The sequence below is a fragment of the Electrona antarctica genome (assembly GCF_951216825.1).
Source record: "Electrona antarctica genome assembly, chromosome: 13".
Lineage (NCBI taxonomy): Eukaryota > Metazoa > Chordata > Actinopteri > Myctophiformes > Myctophidae > Electrona > Electrona antarctica.
Genome location: NC_136794.1, coordinates 48067713 through 48090004, shown reverse-complemented (window position 1 = coordinate 48090004; position 22292 = coordinate 48067713). Strand labels below are relative to the sequence as shown.

At 44.1% G+C, this 22292-nt stretch overlaps 2 protein-coding genes across 3 annotated transcripts in view; both read left to right on the top strand.

Moving 5' to 3' along the window:
- LOC306935022 (uncharacterized protein) overlaps positions 1 to 6383 on the top strand; it is a gene marked incomplete at its 3' end in the record, with an annotated part of 19157 nt that extends 12774 nt beyond the window's left edge. The window contains exons 11-12 of the mRNA XM_079517842.1: positions 87 to 137; positions 6295 to 6383. Of these exons, the coding sequence (XP_079373968.1) occupies positions 87 to 137; positions 6295 to 6383 (140 nt within the window). The remainder of the gene's footprint in view (positions 1 to 86; positions 138 to 6294) is intronic.
- On the top strand, positions 6212 to 22292 carry LOC306935950 (uncharacterized protein). 2 transcript variants are annotated; one of them, XM_079519327.1, is made up of 11 exons: positions 6212 to 6458; positions 11428 to 11702; positions 13620 to 13743; positions 15009 to 15167; positions 16034 to 16228; positions 17500 to 17573; positions 17827 to 18024; positions 18580 to 18717; positions 19892 to 19981; positions 20502 to 20645; positions 21191 to 22292. In XM_079519327.1, the coding sequence occupies exons 2-11, from the start codon at positions 11445 to 11447 to the stop codon at positions 21323 to 21325; spliced, it is 1515 nt and encodes a 504-aa protein (XP_079375453.1). In that variant the 5' UTR covers positions 6212 to 6458; positions 11428 to 11444; the 3' UTR covers positions 21326 to 22292. The 2 variants fall into 2 exon arrangements, with proteins under 2 accessions (XP_079375453.1, XP_079375452.1); XM_079519326.1 differs by lacking the exon at positions 6212 to 6458 and adding an exon at positions 9943 to 10088.

Genomic DNA, 22292 nt, shown 5'->3' with positions numbered 1-22292 from the left:
GCACTAATAATGTTTTTCTATGTTCTTTAATTCATATTTGGTAATTAACTGTTAATTAACAGCATATTGTATTAACCTGCTTTCAGAGGCTGCTGAGTCCAACGGCACCAACGCTGCCAGAGAACAGAGGCATGAAGGCAAGACACACACACACACACACACACACACACACACACACACACACACACACACACACACACACACACACACACACACACACACACACACACACACACTACCACTCTGCAACACACACACACACACACACACACACACACACACACACACACTACCACTCTGCAACACACACACACACACACACACACACACACACACACACACACACACACACACACACACACACACACACACACTACCACTCTGCAACACACACACACTACCACTCTGCAACACACACACACACACACACACACACACACACACACACACACACACACACTACCACTCTGCAACACACACACACACACACACACACACACACACACACACACTACCACTCTGCAACACAGACGCACACACACACACACACACACACACTACCACTCTGCAACACACACGAGTGACTAATTCCTGTGCCAGTTAATATGATATATATATATATATTCATATACTTTATTTCTATAGAGAGTGAGTGACAATTATATTGAATTTAAAAAAAGCGTTTTTGTCAAAGGCTTATAGAATGCACTTAGAACATTTTTGAATTAGTTGTTATTTATAACTTTATTCATTATTTTCTTGCATGTGCCAAGATGGGTTTAAATATATTCATGTATTCATTTATTTGGCAGATGATGAACTCATGGAAGAAACTGCGATCCAGTAACCAGACCTCAACCAAGACCCAGTAACTCTTGACTGCACTGAGACACTCAGAGACATGCATTTGATTTGCAGCCCCCCCCCCCCCCCCCCCCCCTGATTCAAATTCAAAATTAGCGAGCGCTAAACCCTTGTAGATCTGTTACCGTTTGATCAAGTAGGGGAAAACAAGTAAAAACACACAAAGATGGAGTGCCACAATTTTTGTATTTTTCCAGTTTTTCATGTGTCTATGAGGTGACAGTACTTCATTAGACACCCTGGAGTCGTTTTTATGTGCAATGGTGTATTAACTTTGTATTTAGGGTTTCTTCCTGGATGCTGAACCCTTGACAGTCAAACGGGTCATTGAAATAAACAGTAATATAGTGACATCACACTATCAGCCCCTCCCCTAACCCCTCCCCCTTTATCATTCAACTACAGCTGTGGGTGCGGCTTCAGTTCAGGTGGATCACCACCCATCACCACCCACCAGGCAAACCAGGCATACTTAATGAACTGGTGGGCGTGTCCACATAAAAACGACATTTTAACAAATACTGTACACTTTTTTGAAAAAATGATACCTCCTTATATAACAATAGACCTGATGATCATGTTTTAGGGTGGAAATAAATCACGGCACTCGATCTTTAAGAATATGGAGAGATCTATACGCAATAAGTTATAACTAAAATTCCACAGGCGTTCCGAGCTTGAAATGTTAGAACAGCATACCCCCCCAACAGGGTTCAGTTTAACCCCACCAGTGTTCAGTTTAACCTCATAGCCGCATAGCTCCTCATAACCGCATAGCTCATAGCGCGGCACCAAGTGCAACCTGGAACAACATATTTTCAGATGGGGGGTCGGCGGCCAATTACATAATAATTCTTGGGGTGCTTGACAAGACATGAAATATTGAGCACCACTGATTGAGAAACATGAGGTTTTTCAGAAAATTGTCATGATTTAGAAGACTTTTTTTATTTTAATTCCGACGTCGGGCCTAAAGGCTAAACTGAACCCTGGGTGTACCTGTGTGTAACTCATCGTCCAGTAGAACGTGGGACCGCTGACCGCTGTGCTGTGAAGAACACAGAGCTGTTAGTTCAGTTCACAGCAGCGGAAACCAAGGAAGAGAAGAAAGGTCCTCATTGTTGTGTGTTCTGTCTGTCACTTTGCTCAAACGACAACCGAGGCATTGTGTGTGTGTGTGTGTGTGTGTGTGTGTGTGTGTGTGTGTGTGTGTGTGTGTGTGTGTGTGTGTGTGTGTGTGTGTGTGTGTGTGTGTGTGTGTGTGTGTGTGTGTGTGTGTGTGTGTGTGTGTGTGTGTGTGTGTGTGTGCGCCTGCCTGTTTGCACGTGTCGTGCATGTTAAGTGTACATGAAACTGGCCTCTCTCTTTCCTTCTGTCTCTCCAAATGCATACATTTATTTCTGTGAGACTATTCTGATTTGGATCTGAACATGCTAGAAATGTCATTGAATACATATGACCAGATTTGACTGAGAGACTGCCATCGTGCAAATACCACAATGAGTTAATGGCACAGGAAGACTCTTCACATACTAGAGCATGTCTGAAATAAGTGTCAGAGCTGAAATCGACATGTAAATATCAAATAAATGCTTAAACATGTAGCTATAGGTGTAATGTTAGAGACCACAGAAGTGAACCTTTCAAGTTTTCTCAACTCGCTGTTTTCTGCAAGACATTATACTCTATAAGCCATATCTCCAAAACTGGTGGCTCAAACTGAACAACCAATATGTCAATTTGAAGCTATGAAGCTAAAAAATCGAAAATTCAAAAAAATCCAATGGCAGCCCTCAGTCAAAGTTAGTCACATATGGCAGAGTGTTGCGATGTATGGCTGTACTAATGGCAAGAGATCAATCAAAAAAAGTTTGAGAATTGTGTTTTTAAGATCTGTTGTTTTTAAAACAAAGGCTAATGATCACATTATGCTAGAAAGGTCCTCTTATAAATACCAATATTCCCACAATGCACTCCCCATGTGTGTAGTTAATGATGGAGGCGTCTGTCTATATAGGCTTAACTGCTGTTAATTCTTCTTATTTTAATGTATGTGGTTTTATGGATGGATCTGTAATTGCAAACACAGAACAATTGTATATAAAATGGCGTGCACTTTCTGATATATCTGAGCGTGTACAGTAGCCTGCCTTCGGAACGGTAACAGGTATGGTCGCCCCAATTCCATCTTTTTTTCTTTTTTAATTCTAAAGCATTTTTTTCAGATTCAAAACTATTCTCTATTCAAAATGATTCTCGATTCAATACTACAACACAATACAGCTGTGCTGAACTGAAGTGACTAGTACTGACTACAGTAAATTGAAAATGACTGAAGACATGATCATGTCATAGCGGGAATCACGATTCTAATTCGAATCGTTTTTTTTTGACACCCCTAGTTAGAATAAGTTTAGGCATAGTTTTACTGGGGTTAAGTTTAGGTATAGGGTTAGGTTTAGGCATAGTTTTACTGAGGTTAAGGTTAGGAGGAATAAGGGTTAGGTTTAGGCATAGTTTTACTGAGGTTAAGGTTAGGAATAAGGGTTAGGTTTAGGCATAGTTTTACTGAGGTTAAGGTTAGGAATAAGGTTTAGGTTTAGGCATAGTTTTACTGAGGTTAAGGTTAGGAATAAGGGTTAGGTTTAGGCATAGTTTTACTGAGGTTTTGTTTAGGTATAGGGTTAGGTTTAGACATAGTTTTACTGAGGTTGAGTTTAGGTATAGGGTTAGGTTTAGACAGTTTTACTGAGGTTGAGTTTAGGTATAGAGTTAGGTTTAGACATAGTTTTACTGAGGTTGAGTTTAGGTATAGGGTTAGGTTTAGACATAGTTTTACTGAGGTTGAGTTTAGGTATAGGGTTAGGTTTAGACATAGTTTTACTGAGGTTGAGTTTAGGTATAGAGTTAGGTTTAGACATAGTTTTACTGAGGTTGAGTTTAGGTATAGGGTTAGGTTTAGGTATAGGGGGTGAGGGTGAGTTGGTAAAGATGCGAGTTGGTAAAGGGGCGAGTTGGAAAGGGGTGAGTTGGTAAAGGGGTGAGTTGGTAAAGGGGTGAGTTGGTAAAGGGGCGAGTTGGTAAAAGGGGCGAGTTGGTAAAGGGGTGATTTGGTAAAGGGGCGAGTTGGTAAAGGGGTGAGTTGGTAAAGGGGCGAGTTGGTAAAGGGGCGAGTTGTAAAGGGGTGAGTTGGTAAAGGGGCGAGTTGGTAAAGGGGCGAGTTGGTAAAGGGGCGAGTTGGTAAAAGGGGCGAGTTGGTAAAAGGGGCGAGTTGGTAAAAGGGGCGAGTTGGTAAAAGGGGCGAGTTGGTAAAAGGGCCAGTTGGTAAAAGGGCCAGTTGGTAAAGGGGCGAGTTGGTAAAGGGGCGAGTTGGTAAAGGGGCGAGTTGGTAAAAGGGGCGAGTTGGTAAAAGGGGCGAGTTGGTAAAAGGGCCAGTTGGTAAAAGGGCCAGTTGGTAAAGGGGCGAGTTGGTAAAGGGGCGAGTTGGTAAAGGGGCGAGTTGGTAAAGGGGCGAGTTGGTAAAGGGGCGAGTTGGTAAAGGGGCGAGTTGGTAAAAGGGGCGAGTTGGTAAAGGGGTGAGTTGGTAAAGGGGTGAGTTGGTAAAAGGGGCGAGTTGGTAAAAGGGCCAGTTGGTAAAAGGGCCAGTTGGTAAAGGGGCGAGTTGGTAAAGGGGCGAGTTGGTAAAGGGGCGAGTTGGTAAAGGGGCGAGTTGGTAAAGGGGCGAGTTGGTAAAGGGGCGAGTTGGTAAAAGGGGCGAGTTGGTAAAGGGGTGAGTTGGTAAAAGGGGCGAGTTGGTAAAGGGGTGATTTGGTAAAGGGGCGAGTTGGTAAAGGGGCGAGTTGGTAAAGGGGCGAGTTGGTAAAGGGGCGAGTTGTAAAGGGGTGAGTTGGTAAAGGGGCGAGTTGGTAAAGGGCCGAGTTGGTAAAGGGGCGAGTTGGTAAAAGGGCCGAGTTGGTAAAAGGGGCGAGTTGGTAAAAGGGGCGAGTTGGTAAAAGGGGCGAGTTGGTAAAAGGGCCAGTTGGTAAAAGGGCCAGTTGGTAAAGGGGCGAGTTGGTAAAGGGGCGAGTTGGTAAAAGGGGCGAGTTGGTAAAAGGGGCGAGTTGGTAAAAGGGCCAGTTGGTAAAAGGGCCAGTTGGTAAAGGGGCGAGTTGGTAAAGGGGCGAGTTGGTAAAGGGGCGAGTTGGTAAAAGGGCCGAGTTGGTAAAAGGGCCGAGTTGGTATTCTTTGGAACAACATGCCTTGTTAGTTGTTACTTGTCAACTCAAAATCCATTCATTTGTATTCTGCACTGTAAATGTTTTTTTTCTTCCTTATTTACATAAAAGTAATTTGTAGTCTGTATTGTCCCAAACTAATGTGCTAAAAAAATAATATTTTCACCTTCAGTTGTTTGAGGCCAAACATTTTCAGTTAATATCTTCCTTCACTAAATCTGATCATCTTAGTAAAATTACTGACTGACGAGAGAATAGAAATCTGAAGCAATATCTGTATGAGTATGTGTAATTTGTGAATGTATGTGTATTTTGTGGTTATTACAATATCCTCCACTAGATGGTAGTACAACTAAACACCTATGTCTGGTTCGGAATATTACATGCACAGGAGAGTCTCATTTGCCAGTGTTGACACGTCCACTTTACTTATAACCGACTTTGGGCTTGTTTTTCCTGTAAGTTCACTAAGTTGCTTGTAAATGTTGGTAGTTGCAGCTTGCTCTTTTAGGGGCTTGTTGTAACTAAAGTGCAGTTGCTTATTTGGGCTTCCTTGGCTACATGCTGTTTAAACCAGTGTTTCTAAAAGGCTTCTATGTCAAGGACCCCAAATTATACAGTATTTGTCCATGGATGGACCAACATCTGTGATCATTTGGCCCAAGTTGCTTTTTGGGGGTCTTGTTTTCCTACCCGCAATACCAATATTTACAGCAGATGTGACTTATATATTCCAATGAATATATTTTTAAGTCACAAGCAACGTTACAGAAAAACAAGCTCAAATTCGCTTATAATAAGCAGACATGGCAACACTGGGTGTAGGAGAACCTAATGTATTTTATTTTGAAGGTGTCACCGGAACCGTAGTTGTGTTATTATTGGTGTTTTGACGCTCTTTTGGTCGGTTGTGTTGCCATTTGGGTTTTTTGCAGTGATTGTGTGGGGATTGTTTAATTGGGCTTCTGCTATTTTCAAAAGAGATTATTATTATTTTATTTACTTTGCACTTTTACTGATGTAAAATTTGAATTCCGGCTTTGTTTAAAAACTTAGTTCCGTTGTAACAGAGTATTTCTAATTTTCTACATCGCAGTCGCATGATGCTTTACTTCTCGCAAGATCTGGCAACACTGGTCTGTTGGTTGTTTAGGTACAGTAACTATCCTCATGCAAGATGTGTGGGCTCTGGCTTGTTGTGCAAGCTAACGGTTAGCTCACAGATCCATCCTGCCCAATAACGGCCAGCAGCAGCAGAACAACGTTATGATCATCCAGGCCAGCTATGCTTCTGTAACTGCTTGAGGAGGGAAGACACTGGAACATTGAAATCGTTTGAGTGTCAGACAAAACAACGGAAGGAGCTTGACTGAGAGAGAGGTAAGCGCATGCCATTGATTGATTGATTGATTGAAATATTTATTAACAGTTTGCAGAATTACAGTATATTTCAAGCACAAACTCAATACAAAGACTGTTAACTGTGAGTGGACGACCCAATTAAGCATTACACTTGTTTACAAGAGGGTCCACCTTGTTCAATTCATCAAAACATTTAGAGACGTACAGATAGACACTTCTATATAGTCAAAGAACAGAACAGGAATTCATCATAAAGGAGGTAAAAAAGGGAAAATAAACATATACAGTGAGGGGAAACCTTATTACATAAGGTTATTATTATTTGTATTAGTATTATTATAGCTTTCAGCAGCTGTCTTACTTAATTTGTGTCATAAGGTAATGCTGTAAATTTTGTAATTATGAAACAAATCATGGTGAAACACATCTTGATTTCATCAAGATGTGTTTCACCATGTTAATGATTTTACTACGGCTTAATTGTTTCCATTTGGGTCCTTGTCCTCCTTTTATTCAATTCATCCAAAGTCTCTTTAATGCTTAGTCATAATGACATTTTGCTATAATTATTACATTACAACTGCAATATTGATTTTAGCCTGTATTTATTTTAGTTAGGCCTATTTATTTAACTTTTACTCTAATATTGGTAGAAATTGACAGACGGGCACGTACACTACTCTTAAATATTACCGTTATATATACCGTTCCAATTTTATTATCACATCACACTGCTGGTATCTAAGCCTATAACATTCTTTGTTTTGTACAAGCTCAACATTTGCGTAAGAGTTAATAAACAAGGAACACATGCAGTCAAATAACCAGAAGGCACAGATATTCAAATTAAATGTTTGTTTATATTCCCATTGTTATATTATGAGTTGCCCTGCATGTACATCTAAGTCTGTGTACTTGAACTTGAGATACAGTGTACTTGATATGTATTGTGTACTGCCTGTACTGTAGCATACTTTATAGATAGGCTACGAGAGACATCTCAGCGCCAGCAAGGTCAGCCAAGGTCAGCCTTTGTGGCAGTGGTGGCCGAACGGTTTGCGGAGCGGTCTTGATACCGGAAGGTCGCCAGTTCGAATCCCCGGACCGGCACGTTAAAATTACCACCGCTGAAGTGCCCTTGAGCAAGGCATTGGACTGTAAACAAGCATCTCCACTTACTTAGTCCACTTACCCTGGATAAACAAAGAACTTTGCTTTGCTTTGCTTAGCCTTGCATTAGTCACGGTACTTTGTCTCATATCTTATTGTCACGTCATTATGATCCAGCACTATACTGTATATGTTGACCTGAGGCCAATTCCACACATGTCTTCTAAAGCCTAACAGTTTTCTGAAAGACCTTCTATAATCGGTGGTGCGCAAACCATCTGATCATGTCGAGGACCCTCTGTTTGGCCACGGACCCCCAACTCCCATCTCAAAATATTTTGTTCCAGGGACTCTATAGAAGCAATCATTTCTTTGCTTTCAAAGATTTGCACAAATATTCCCTGATTTTTCTGAAATGGCAGATCTACAAGCTTATTGTAGATTTTTTTTTTTTTTAGAAGTATAAAATAATGGTGAAAGTGGTTAAAAACTAAAATGACAGGTGCTTTCCGGTACATGACCATCATGGTTAAAGGTGTGTTGTATTGCTTCTGGAGTGTAGACGGTGACAAAGCAGAGTCTGCATCGACTCCAGACTATTTGACTGCTATATAAAACATGATGAATCATGATGAATCAGCGCGTCATATATAAAACGTAAAACATGATGAATCATGATGATATAGGCTATAACTTATAAGCCTTTGAGCAACACTGTTTGATGTTGACAACGTAACAGTTCCTACCAATGGCATACTACCAATGGCATACTTCTCAACTGTTTTTATTATCCAGAGATCCGTCACTATCCTCTCAATCAGGAACTTAAAACACACTAACTAAACAAAATACATACATACATGAATGCACCTGGGACGTATCCTCAGTGATGTATCCCAAGGTCATCGGGGTTTCGGGTCTCGCAACATCATACCCCTCACTCAGGTGACCCAGCCGGGGTGATCAAGTCCCGACTTACGTCCCAGTAGCTACCCTCGATCAGTCCCATTAGGGAAAAACCAGGGCCACACAATCCGTTCCTCCTGAACTACTCTGCCGGGACTGGGAGGTACCATTCTGGCGCGTGGAAGGACTAGGCTCTGTGGGTTGACTCCTGTCCGGGCCCCTCCTACGTCTCACCAGGTCCACTCCTGCTCTCACCAGGTCAGGCCCTGTGCGTTGCACCAGACTCCCAGCACCAGGCACTTTATTCAGGAATGGTGGATTCTCGAGCCGTAACAGTTCCGCAGGCTCCACCTTGCCCTTGGTGGTGCCGCAGGCTCCGCTTGAGGCTCGAATGGCCCTCCTAAAGGCCTCACCGTGGGTTTGTTGGGCTTCTTCCTCACGGAAGACACAGGCTGGGGCGCCAACCCATACTGCTCCCGGGTGCCGTCTAATTTCCGGCTGCCACCCGTCTCTCCGGTGGTCACCAGACTATTCCTGGTTGTCACGTAGTCTATTCCTATGAGTCACTATAAATAGAATAACTAAACAAAATACATACATACATGAATGCACCTGGGACGTATCCTCAGTGATGTATCCCAAGGTCATCGGGGTTTCGGGTCTCGCAACATCATACCCCTCACTCAGGTGACCCAGCCGGGGTGATCAAGTCCCGACTTACGTCCCAGTAGCTACCCTCGATCAGTCCCATTAGGGAAAAACCAGGGCCACACAATCCGTTCCTCCTGAACTACTCTGCCGGGACTGGGAGGTACCATTCTAAACCTTCACAACAGAGAAACCAAAGACCACAACATTAACAAACAACTGTGGTGCAACTGTGGTGCAATTAAAACAGGAGTCGTGCAAGAAAAGTTTACAAAGCACACTGCACATCCTGGTCAGATGTGAAAATAGATCAGGGGTCAACTCAATACCTAAATGTAAACTTTACCTTTGGCTGTGTACTGTCTGTTCTTTTTCCCCTTTACACAAAATCCGTAGCCAAAAATAGCTGATAAAAGTTCACAGTGTGCCATGCTGCAATGCGTTGTGACCTTGACCCTGTTTTGGCGGATTTTTGCCCCAGAATAGGGATGCTGGTGATTAATGTAAAAATCACACCCGTGTGAAGTGAGGGGCGCTAATATATTAAAGTCTAACTCATGTTGATTAGGTGATGTAATGGTGATAAGGCTGTCCCAGAACATTCGGGGTTCGAATGTTCGCTCGTTAGGGTTGGCACTCGAATCTTAATTAATGGGCTTGAACCATTCGTTTTTTTTATATTAAATATTTGTATTATTAATGTATTATTATTTTACTCGAAAATATGCGATATGCATAAGAGTACTATGTTCATGTTGTGTTTACAATAATTTGAAAGTCCTGCATGACAGCAGAAGAGACAAACACAGTGACAGACACACACAATGCGCTTCTGAGTAGAGTACACAGGTGGAACAAATTAATGAACGAGTGACAGCTAACGAGCAAGCTACACTCTCGTCTTACTTAGCTGCCTGCCAGCAAGCTTAACAGAGACATTGGGAAGGATTTTTGGTCTGACAAAAAATATGGACAGTCGTACAGGTACTCACAATTACCTTGTTTTGGGGGCTGCTTGAGAAATCATGGCTCATTTTTATAGAATGATGAGCTCGGAGATAAGCTGTTTTCGCGGAGCACATGTCAGAGCCACTTGACGCTCTGTGTGTGTATGGTGATATAAAACAAACGGTGCCAACACAAACATTACATTCTCTTTATTGTTAATGGCATTTAATGTTTGTGTTAGGGACAAGATGACGTACATTTTCCCTTCAATGTCTGGCGTTTTTAAAACAAACATTGAACTAAAAACAAACATTAAACCTGTATATTGAGGGGCGCCATGCAGCCCCTCCTATACACAGGTTTAATGTTCGTCTTTAGTTCAATGTTTGTTTTGTAAACGCCAGACATTGAAGGGAAAATTTACGTCATAATGTGCCTTATTACGTCATATTGTCTCTTTATTGTTAATGGCGTTTAATGTTTGTGTTGGCACCGTTTGTTTTATATCACCATTACATCACCTAATCAACATGAGTTAGACTTTAATATATTAGTGCCCCTCACTTCACACGGGTGTGATTTTTTTTTTTTAAGTTTTGGGTATTGAATATTGGAATTTGGAACATAGTAAATATACATTACATTGTACATACATGAACAACATTTTTCGACACCATTATCAGACGATTATGTGAAAAATAATGGTGATTATCTAAAAATAATTAGATTAGGGCAGGCGATCATGTAATAATTGTTGCAGGCCTACTGTAGGTGATATTCATTCAAGTTACTATATGGGTGCGTGATCCAGTGTGTACTGTGGACTATATTTTGCAATTTCACCACAAGCCATAGAACCCATTGAACCTGAATGTATGTGGGTCAAGGCAGGGAGTGTTATGGTGGTGTTTGACCAAACTGTGTAAGCAGAAGGCTACTGATACACTTGTGACGCCATGGTCACATGATCAGTGCTTTATCAGAACACTGTAGCCTATGCCCTGTGATATGAGACGCATGTGTTGTTGTATTACCTTGTATTCCTTTCCATGTCTGTTGACTTGCTCAGCAGGCTACCATATATTCTATATGTGTTTAATCAACTTCAGACCTTTGTCGTGTCGTATGACACTGCTTTGGTGTCATAATATTGTTCTCCGAGCTCCTGCAATTCGAAACTGGCCCCCCTAACCTGAATCCCCCACCCACCCCTTTTTCCCCTCACTGTATATGTTTTGTTTTTTTTCTCCCTTTTTCACTGTTCCACCGAGTTTTGAGCCACTGTGATTGAACCCAGGCAGCCCTTTTTCTGTTGTTTTTGCCTCTCTTCAGACAAAGTTGTGTGATCTCTTTCTCTCCTCCCTGGTTCTCTCAGAGCGGCGGGGTCACATCATGATGTGGGACAGCAACAGCAGCATCAAGATCAACGGTGCTCTGGGCCGGGTGACGGTCTACTCCATCCAGGGATGCCCGCACTGCGTGCAGGCCAAGGCCAGCCTGGGCCGCCTGGGCGTGCCCGTGCGCAGCGTGGACATGGGCGAGCACCCGGAGCTGAGGGCCGGGCTGAGGCAGCTGACGGGCCGCAGCACGGTGCCACAGATCTTCTTCAACAGCGTGCACGTCGGCGGCAACGACGAGCTGCAGAAACTGGTATGGACTCTTATCTTGTTGTTATGTCTGCGGCGATGCAGTGTTGATTTCGTCGACTAATTCTATGACAAATAATGTTCGTCGTCTACGTTTTTTCACTGACGAGAACTAAATGGAAACTAAATGAAAACTAAGCTATGATGATGACTATGACCTAAAATTGAGACTAAATATATTGACAATTTCATCAACAAATAAAAACTAGAGGTAAAATGTTAGGAAGGGACTAGTGGAAGTCATTTTACACTTGTTTGCATGCTGGAAATAGCAGATCTACAAGCTCACAACGCGTCACGCTGCGATGCGTTGTGAGCTTGTAGATCTGCTATTTTCAGCAAGTGTAAAATCAGTCATTACGGTGGCATCAAGGCCCGCCAAAACACATTTTAGTAATAATTTTACTAAAATCTTATGATATTTAGTCGACTAAAACTAGAACACTAAAACATTCCAGGTGACAAAAATGTGACTAAAACGAAAGGAAAACTATTCAAGAGACTATGACTAAAACTAAAATCAAAATGTGATGTCGAAATCAACACTGCAGTGACGTGGGTTCAAAATACGGCCTGGGGACCCCCCAGGGGTCCATTGAGGGGGTACCAGGGGCGCTAATAGATATAAATTGATACCTATCTAATAATGCTAATTAGAAAAACCCAAATGTAGCGCTGTCTTTACCTTAAAATGAGTGAATTGCCCTTTAAATCCTGAATGTACCAAGACAGCTATACTTGAACCATAAAAAAATAGAAAATACCTTAAAAGTAATTTGAAGGCAGACGCAAATAAACTTCGGAGGAAGCTTTAACATTAAAGATTCAATTTACAGATAAATGTATTGGAATTCAGATTAGTTCCTGGCTTAATACTAGGAATGAAGTCAGTTTGTTGATATTAGTTCATTGGCTTGTAGATAGTTCATATCCGCAATATCAGATGACAAGACCCACGGTGGCGCTGGTTGGCGAGCGCTCATTGGCCCAACACGTTGATGATGAGGAGGGTGTAGTAACGTGGAATTCATCTCCTGACCTCCACTAGCCAAGGTCTGTGAACTCTGACAGAGAGCAGCGCTCCCTGACCTCCACTAGCCAAGGTCACACTGATATCGAAGCAGCTGCATGTAAACTAAAAACAGTGGCTACAGCAGGGTTCCCCAATAGGCGGCCCGCGGGCCATTTGCGGCCTGCGGAGCGCCCCCTTGTGGCCCCTGGAAGAATTAAAAAAGAATAACAAATATTTTTGTTTTGTTTTGGGGGGGGGTGTCCCAGATATAAATGGCATTAAATGGGGGTCAGTAGCCTATGCATGTCAAACTGGGCACCCCCTCAAGGACCACTGGTGGTCCCTGGACCACTGGTTGAGAACTATTTTTAATTAATTAATGAAAAAATAAAAAACCCAATTTTTCCCGCGTGCGGACTCTGCCCCCAGCCTGGTTCCCTAGTCAAAATATGGCCCTTGAGGAAAATTAATTGGGGAACCCTGGGCTACAGTATTGCGAGTTCGTGGCTGGCAGACAGTATGGAGCCTAACAGAGACAAAATAATATAAAGGATAATATAGGATAAGATGAACAACCCTGTGTAAACCAGCAGTAGGCTAGGGGTAAAATGATAATCGGAGCTTCCTAACCTAACAAATGTGAACGACCTAAAATGGAACACGGGCTGGGCCAAACTCAAGGACAATATGGTGACAAACAGGACATGGAAAAGTGGACATTAGTTGTAAACGAGACAATAATTTATCTATCAGGCGCCCCAGCAAAATGTGTTCACAAAGGTAGAGTGTTGAGGAGCACTAGTTTTGTTGACAAAAGTGGAAATCCTGCCCAAAAATCTTGTTCTTTCTTTCATTCTGTGTGTGCGTGTCTTGACCAGTCTCCATTCTGTGTGTGCGTGTCTTGACCAGTCTCCTGAGGCGCTAGGCAAGCTGGTAGACCTGGTGAGGAAGGAGCCAGTAGCGTCGGACGCCTTGCCCCTTCCAGAAGAGACCTCCGCTGACGGCTCAGAGCCGCCTGGGGAGCCAGACGGAGGTGAGAGTTACTTAGGCCTAGTTCACACCTACACAACAAATGTTCGGTCCGTGTGTGATGCCTGATTGCTTTTTGATTGCTGCTCCAATTCATTTTCAATGGGAGTCACATGGTTTGACCAAACATTTTTGTTTGATGAGGGGGGAGCAATCAGCAATCAGCGATCAAACACAAATGTTTGATCAAACCATGTGACTCCCATTGGAAAAGCATTGTGGTGGCCCAAAAAAACAAAAAAACGACCAAACATGGCTTGATTGGTGTTTGGTACGTGTGAATGAGGCCTTAAAGATGGAGTGCCATAGTTTTGTACTTTTTCTGTTTTGTGTGTCTATGGAGTTGACCTACCCCGGGCCCCGGGTGTGGTGTCTATGGAGTTGACCTACCCGGGCCCCGGGTGTGTCTATGGAGTTGACCTACCCGGGCCCCGGGTGTGTCTATGGAGTTGACCTACCCGGGCCCCGGGTGTGGTGTCTATGGAGTTGACCTACCCCGGGCCCCGGGTGTGGTGTCTATGGAGTTGACCTACCCGGGCCCCGGGTGTGTCTATGGAGTTGACCTACCCGGGCCCCGGGTGTGTCTATGGAGTTGACCTACCCGGGCCCCGGGTGTGTCTATGGAGTTGACCTACCCGGGCCCCGGGTGTGGTGTCTATGGAGTTGACCTACCCGGGCCCCGGGTGTGGTGTCGATGGAGTTGACCTACCCGGGCCCCGGGTGTGGTGTCTATGGAGTTGACCTACCCGGGCCCCGGGTGTGGTGTCTATGGAGTTGACCTACCCGGGCCCCGGGTGTGGTGTCTATGGAGTTAACCTACCCGGGCCCCGGGTGTGGTGTCTATGGAGTTAACCTACCCGGGCCCCGGGTGTGGTGTCTATGGAGTTAACCTACCCGGGCCCCGGGTGTGGTGTCTATGGAGTTGACCTACCCGGGCCCCGGGTGTGGTGTCTATGGAGTTGACCTACCCGGGCCCCGGGTGTGGTGTCTATGGAGTTGACCTACCCGGGCCCCGGGTGTGGTGTCTATGGAGTTGACCTACCCGGGCCCCGGGTGTGGTGTCTATGGAGTTGACCTACCCGGGCCCCGGGTGTGGTGTCTATGGAGTTGACCTACCCGGGCCCCGGGTGTGGTTATAATTTTCTTCCCTGTGTATTTCAAAATGTGTGTGTGTTCCATGCATGTGTGAACATATTATTTTTCTTCTTGTGTGTGTGTGTGTGTGCGTGTGCGTGTGCGTGTGTGTGTGGACGTTTGTGTGTCCTGCAGAGTTTAACTGTGAGAGAGATGAGTTGGCGAGCCTGGTAGAGGAGCTCAAACAGAGCACTGTGATTGGCTCCCACTGGAAGGTTGAGTGGCTGATTTTAATCAAAAAGAGCTTCTCAGGTGATGACCTGATTGGCTGGTTGCAGAGAGAGAAGGGCATGGGTAAGTAAAGGTAGTTAGCAGCTCACTAGACTAGTAGGATGGAGGGACTGTATGGGAAACTCCCCCCTGTCAGGTGTAAAAGGAGCGACTTGGACACTTAAGAATATAAGTATGCTTATGAAAATGTTCTGAAACAATATAAATATGCACGATTTGAACATGCATAGTACCATCCTTATCAGAACTAAATTTACCTCACAACTTGTCGTTTATGCCAAAAATGACTGACTATCTGCAGGTTTTGTAGCAGTTATTGAAATATTAGGCCTTAAATCAAATGTCAAACGTTCAAGTATGTTCAAATCATATATACCTATTATTATTTCACCATTTTCCAAAGCATACATTTATTCTTTGGAAAAGATAAATGTCCAGTGACCAGTCTTCTCAGTTACCCACTCTTCCGGTTGCCCTTTACAAACTAGCCGGACACGTGTGTGGTCATTCCTAAAACGTAAACGTTTAAAACACCAAAAGGGGTTCCCGCCCAAAATGGGTTAATACCAGAGGTGTGGACTCGAGACTTGTGACTTGGACCCGACACACACATTTGAAAACTTTAGACTGACTTGATCAAATAAGATAAATACTCCGACTCAACTTGGACTTCAACGCCAATGACTGGAGCCCTCTCTTGACTTGAGACTTCAAGTCTTTTCAAATCACTTGATGCCTACAAAAAGCTTAAGACTTGTTTGGGAAATCGGAACTAAATGTTTAGGACATGGACTTTACTTGAGACTTGCCTGCCTTGACTTGGGACTTTGACTCGGGACTCGAGACCTGATACTTAACTTGTACTTGTGCAAAAATGGTCCCACCTCCTGCTTATGTACATACTGTACTACTGGCTGTGTCTGCTATAGCTAGGGCCGATGCCTGTGAGACCGGCCGTGCGTTGCTGCAGAAGAAGTACATGGTCAGCGTGCCAAACAAACGTCATGAGGAGGGCCACTTTGAAGAGGAGGGGGCCAACGAGGACACTCTGTACAGGCTTCTGGAGCACGACCCCCACTCGGCCCTCAATACAGGACAGACGGCGGCCTGTGCCCCCATGAAGGGTATGGTGTCAGGGCAGAGACCCACTCAGATTTAAATGAACATCAGGATGTTGAATGTTATTTTGTCAGAGGTCGTATTATGAGGCTTGTCAGCTTCCAGTGTCCGTGCGTAGAAGAGTTTGTTGTTTTTGCGGTGGTGGGAAGCATCCCGTTGTGCTGTTTGTGTTGTGCTTCACTGTGTGTGTGTTTTACTAATTATTACCCAGTGGAGGCTAAAACTAACGAGTTTATCTTCATTGTACTGCTGCTGCAGAGAGGTGTGTGTGTGTGTGTGTGTGTGTGTGTGTGTGTGTGTGTGTGTGTGTGTGTGTGTGTGTGTGTGTGTGTGTGTGTGTGTGTGTGTGTGTGTGTGTGTGTGTGTGTGTGTGTGTGTGTGTGTGTGTGTGTGTGTGTGTGTGTGTGTGTGTGTGTGTGTGTGTGCGCGCGCGACTGTGCGTGCATGAGTGATTGAGTGTGCGTGTAGTGTTTGTCTGTGTTCTTAGATCTATCAAACACGGCTTCTTTTCAGGCGTCTGATTTTCCCTGATAACAACCTTCTGCCTTTGAAATCCCTGCCAAAACTCTGCTATTGTGAGACCGGCCGGTCCTCCTTGTTAGAGGCTTGCCTGTCGCTGTGCAAATTGTTGACCTTAATTCTTACGTTTCAGAATTCAGAATCTGTTTTATTTGTCACGTCACAGTCTTGGAAGGTGTGAAGCAGTGTGTGCTCCATTGTTAGACAGAGGGATGTTTTTATTTATTTAAAAAATAAATAATAATATAAAAGGACGCGAGTGGAACTGGAACAATATAAAATTGAAGGTGATAAATTATCTTTGTGGGGTAACCTTTCTCTGCTGATTTAAAAAAAAACGGGTATCACAACCTTAAAGTGTTATCCCATTTAGGCCTGACGTCGAAATTTAAAAAAAATCTTCTAATTTTTCAGTTTTCTGAAATAAATATTTTTATGATTTTTCAAAAATAGCAGACCTACAAGCTCATAGCGCGCCACTCGGTGGCGCGCTATGAGCTTGTAGATCTGCTATTTTTCAATAGCTAAATTATAACATAATGTTTAAAACACCAAAAGGGGTTCCCGCCCAAAATGGGTTAACTCATTGACACATGTTCTGTTTGGTTTTTAGAACTACGCCTCTTTAACATGACAGCCCAGTGTACCGTAAACCTTTAAAATGACAGTCCAGTGTACCGTAAACCTTTAAAATGCCAGTCTCAGTGTACCGTAAACAGTTCATTCATGGTCTCCACGTCTCTTCTGTGTCTCTCAGCTGCTGAACTCTCAGCTCTTCTGAGGGAGATGATCCTGAAGCTGTTCTCTGAGTATCTATCTGCTGATGGCAAGGTAATAACTCATAACCTGTGTGTGCGCGTGCGTGCGCGTGCGTGCGTGCGTGCGTAGAGAACACATGAAATTCATGGCAGTGTGCACTGACATGAATGTCAGAGCATAAGATGTTGGCCTCAAGATCTACCTGATCTTGAGGCAAAAAAATACATTTTAATTAGTTTTCTTATAAACTAGTACCAACAAGGTCCAGTTGAATAGTCGACTAGTTGCTTAAAGCCCCCCCCCCCCACCCTCTCTCTCTCTCTAGAGTGTGGACTACAAGGGCATGTCGGCGAGTCCTCTGTTTGAGCGCTACGGTGAGCTGGCGGTGCAGCTCCAGAGGGTGGAGCTGTTGTCCCTGAGCCGCGAGGAGAAGCTGGCCTTCTTCATCAACACCTACAATGCTCTGGTCATCCACGGCTACCTCCGCCTGGGGCCGCCCACCAACGTGTGGCAGAGATACCGGGTATATACGCAACGCACCGCACCCCACAGAGCAGCGGTTCCCAAACCTTTTTCTTTTCAAGGACCCCTGAATTGACACTGATGAGCACCGCGGACCCCCCATAAGAGAAGATTTTGAGACGGCTCTAGCAGTGTTTCTCAACCCGTTTCATTTGAAGGACCCCCAGTTTGACATGCATTATTAGTCTACAGAACCCCATTTAATGTAATTTCTATCTCTGGGACCCCAATGTATATTGGAAAATCAATGTTAATGTAACTCTGAGAGTCTACAAGCTCATAGTGTGGCACCGAGTGCCACACTATGAGCTTGTAGGTCTGCTATTTTTGAAAAATCCTGAAAATGTAGTGCAAATCTTTGAATATATATTCTTTCAGAGCCAACGTTTTTAACTCAAATCTTTGCTTCTGGGGGGGTGTCCCTGCTGGAACAACATATTTTCAGATGGGGGTCGGCAGCCAATTACATAATAATCTTGGGGGTCCTTCCTCCTTGACATGAAATAGTTTGAGTTTTTTCAGAAAACTCTTGTTTTTCTCTCTCTCCATTGGTCAGTTCTTTAACTATGTGAGCTACCTCATCGGAGGGGAGGTGTTCACCCTGCAGGACATCGAGAACGGGGTTCTGAGGGGGAACAGGAAAGGCATGGCTCAGCTCCTCCGGCCCTTCTCCAAGACCGACCCACGCCTACAGGTACAATATGCAGATCCATATCCATACACGGACATAGTATAGTTGTTACGAAGGCTTTCACCTAGAGCTCCATGTATGGAGACAACCTATAGTTCCATGTATGGAGACAACCTATAGTTCCATGTATGGAGACAACCTATAGTTCCATGTATGGAGACCGGCTCAGTGGCCTTGTGGTTAGAGTGTCCGCCCTGAGACTGGGAGGTCGGGGTTCAATCCCCGGCCAGGTCATACCAAAGACTCTAAAAATGGGACCCAGTGCCTCCCTGCTTGACACTCAGCATCAAGGGTTGGATTGGGGGTAAGTCCCTGCGACATACTAGCGCCATGTCCAGGGGGTGTACTTGTACATCAAGCTGCCTCACGCTACAGAAACAGGAGATAGGCTCCTGCCTTATGGGCCTCATGGCTCGGCAAGGCTACTTATGGAGACAACAGCGATATCCAGCGCTGAACCATATATAAGAAGAGTCCGAAGAGGTTTAGGCAGCTAGCATTTGCTACGCTCCTCGCGAAAGACTATTGCTTTCCGTACGAGACAAGGATATTTGGCCTTACAACCCAAAAGTCCTCAGCGATCCCAGATGTTTCTGCATCCCGGTCAAGTTCGGATCGGACACCACTGCAGCCAGCGGCCTCTAACGAGACAACAGCACTGGTTGGAGCTACTGTATCTAATAACAGTCATACATACATGAGAAAATGCATCTGAGCCAGTGCTTCTTGCATCTTTTATTTTGGAGTGCAGCTTTTTTCCATCTAGTTGGTTTATGAGTTAAGAATTATGTTTAAAAGATGTGCTTCGATTTGGTAGACACAAAATTATGGTCTCAAGGCCGACCGTTTCACATCTTTGAATATATATTCTTTCAGAAGACTTTTTATTTATTTCGAAGCCAAGCAGCCCAGTTTAAACACTCTATTTCCTGCCTGCGCCGTGAAGGCAATGGAATGCGGATATGGACTCAAATAATAATTTGGCAATTATAATAATAATTATTCCGAATTGAGGATCTGCTGAAGGTGTCCCCGGGGACGGTTCTAGCCCCAGGGGCCATATGTTCTAGCCTGGGGACGGTTCTAGGGGCCCCCATGGGCCATATGTTGCCAGTTGCCCATGTGTTCTGTGAGGTGACATTGCCTTCCATAATGTGATTCTCCTGCTGTCCACTAGGTGGCTCTCCCTGATGCTGAGCCCCTCATCCATTTCGCCTTGAACTGTGGAGCTAAGGGCTGTCCACCCATCAAAACATACTCCCCACAGGTAGGTCCACCCATCAAAACATTTCGTGTTTCACATGTTCCAGTGTTGTTTTTGGCAGCAAATTTTAGTTTTAGTCATAGTCTCTTGAATAGTTTTCATTTAATTTTAGTCACCGGGAATGTTTTAATGTTAGTCTAGTTTTAGTCGACTAAATATAAGATTTTAGTCGACTGAAATGTATTTTGGCGGGCCTTGATGCCGTCGTAATTTTACACTTGCTGAAAATAGCCGATGTACAAGCTCACGTTGTGAGCTTGTAGATCTGGTATTTTCTGCATGCAGCCAATGTGAAATGACTTATACTGGATCTCTTGTCCACTAGTCCATTCCTAACATTTTAGTCTAGTTTTTATTTGTTGACGAAATTGTCAATATATTTAGTCTTAGTTGTAGTCATCATAGCTTAGTTTTCATTTAGTTTCCATTTAGTTTTCCTTAGTGAAAAAAGGTAGTCGACGAACATTTTTCGTCTTAGTTTTAGTCGAGGGAATCAACGTGTTCCTCTTGGTTCCACCGCCAGGACATCGACAACGAGCTGCGGACGGCGGCCGAGGCCTTCCTGGAGAACGACGACGGCTGCGTGGTGGATTCTGGGAAAGGAGAAGTGAGACTGAGCCAGATCTTCAAGTGGTACAAAGCTGATTTTGGAGGCACCGATGAGAAGGTAATAGCTGTTCACATCCTATTGATCAACATTAGGCTTTCTGTGTGGAGTTTGCATGTTCTCCCCGTGTCCCCTAGGGTAGGTACCCTCACATGTTCTCCCCGTGTCCCCTAGGGTAGGTACCCTCACAAAAAACATGCAGTAATCCTGGTCTCTAAACTGCCTCCCCCTGGCCAGCCGGGGCACCTGATGGAGGGGAAAGGAACTGGTTGGAATAACGTGTTCCTTCCACACGCTACGTCCAACCAGGGAAACTCCCTCCTGTCAGGTGTAAAAGCAACTTGGACACTCATGCATGAAGGAAGCATGAGTTCAAGTCCGTTGCTCTCCCCAGGTTGGCGGAGGGTGTGTAGAGCCCAGGATCACATTAGATAATTGACACAGGGGTGAAAAATTATTATATATAACATTAGGCTTTGTAAAGTGATAATAGGGCAGTGACATTTATATTTCAAGTCAAAGACCCCCCAAATTAATATTTGGGGCCGGTCCCCCCCACCACCAGATTCATGTTTTCTAACGGGGCCATGTTTGCGTTATTGCAGCTGCTGCACTGGGTGATGGAGCACATGGGGGACTCTCCTAAGAGGAGCAGCCTGCAGACGGTGCTCTCTGATGGGAAGAAGACCAGGGTCACCTACCTTCCTTATGACTGGAGCACCAACAGCAGCGCACACTGACGCACGCACGCACACTGACGCACGCACGACGCACTCACACGCGCACGCACACTGACGCACGCACGCACTCGCACACAAGCACGCACACAAGCACGCACACATAAATGCAAGACGCATGTGCATTTCTAACCGTTACTGTCCTTATTATATGATTATAATGATTCATTGAACAAAGTGTCTTCCAGTTCCAGTGTGTTCTCCTCCAGGGAGGGAGACGTTAGACACTGCTATGCAAAACAAATCAAGCACACCTCTTCATAGTCCCATCCATCCACCCACCCACCCATCCATCCACTGGAAATATACCTTTTATGGGCTGTTCACTTTGTTGCTGTTGGGCAGAAACCTTGTTTTTTTTTATGTTTTCTTTTTTTTTAACACTTGAGGCAGTATATAGAATTATTTTTATTTTGGTTTGGTTATTTGGTTAAGTTATAAGAACTGTTGGCCTCAGGTCTAATTCTAAAGGGCTGTTTTGAAAGTATAATGGTTAAGTTTGTCTGTGAGTGTTATGAATATCGAACCCATGACACGTAGTAACAAGGGGTGCAGTACTTAGTGTAACAAGAGCTTAGTTAACTTGTGACTGAACAATAATTGCATTGGATCCATTCAATGGTCACAACTTTCTTTTTCCCTCACCAACCTTAATCCAGTCTTTTTAATGCACCCCTCACCAACCTTAATCCAACGTACCGGCGTGGTAAAACGAGCGCTCCTTTCCTGAGCTATCCTAGGAATAAAAAACTTGCCTCCTGGACACCACTTTGGTGTTGAATCGGTATACTCGTATCGATTGATGTGCAATAAGTTATTGGTATCGGAATCCGGTACATCTCTGCCTACTGTATATGTAACATATCACCATTCTGTACTGTATCTTTCATTTGAGACCTCGGTCAATGTGCTGCTGCTGCATTTTCATATTTTGTTATAGATGAATTCATTAAAACAGTCATATATTTGA

Coding starts and splice junctions, on each gene's coding strand:
- LOC306935950 (XM_079519326.1), top strand. Junction 15,168..16,033: donor GCAGAGAGAGAAGGGCATGG/GTAAGTAAAGGT, acceptor TGTCTGCTATAG/CTAGGGCCGATGCCTGTGAG. Junction 17,574..17,826: donor ATCTATCTGCTGATGGCAAG/GTAATAACTCAT, acceptor CTCTCTCTCTAG/AGTGTGGACTACAAGGGCAT.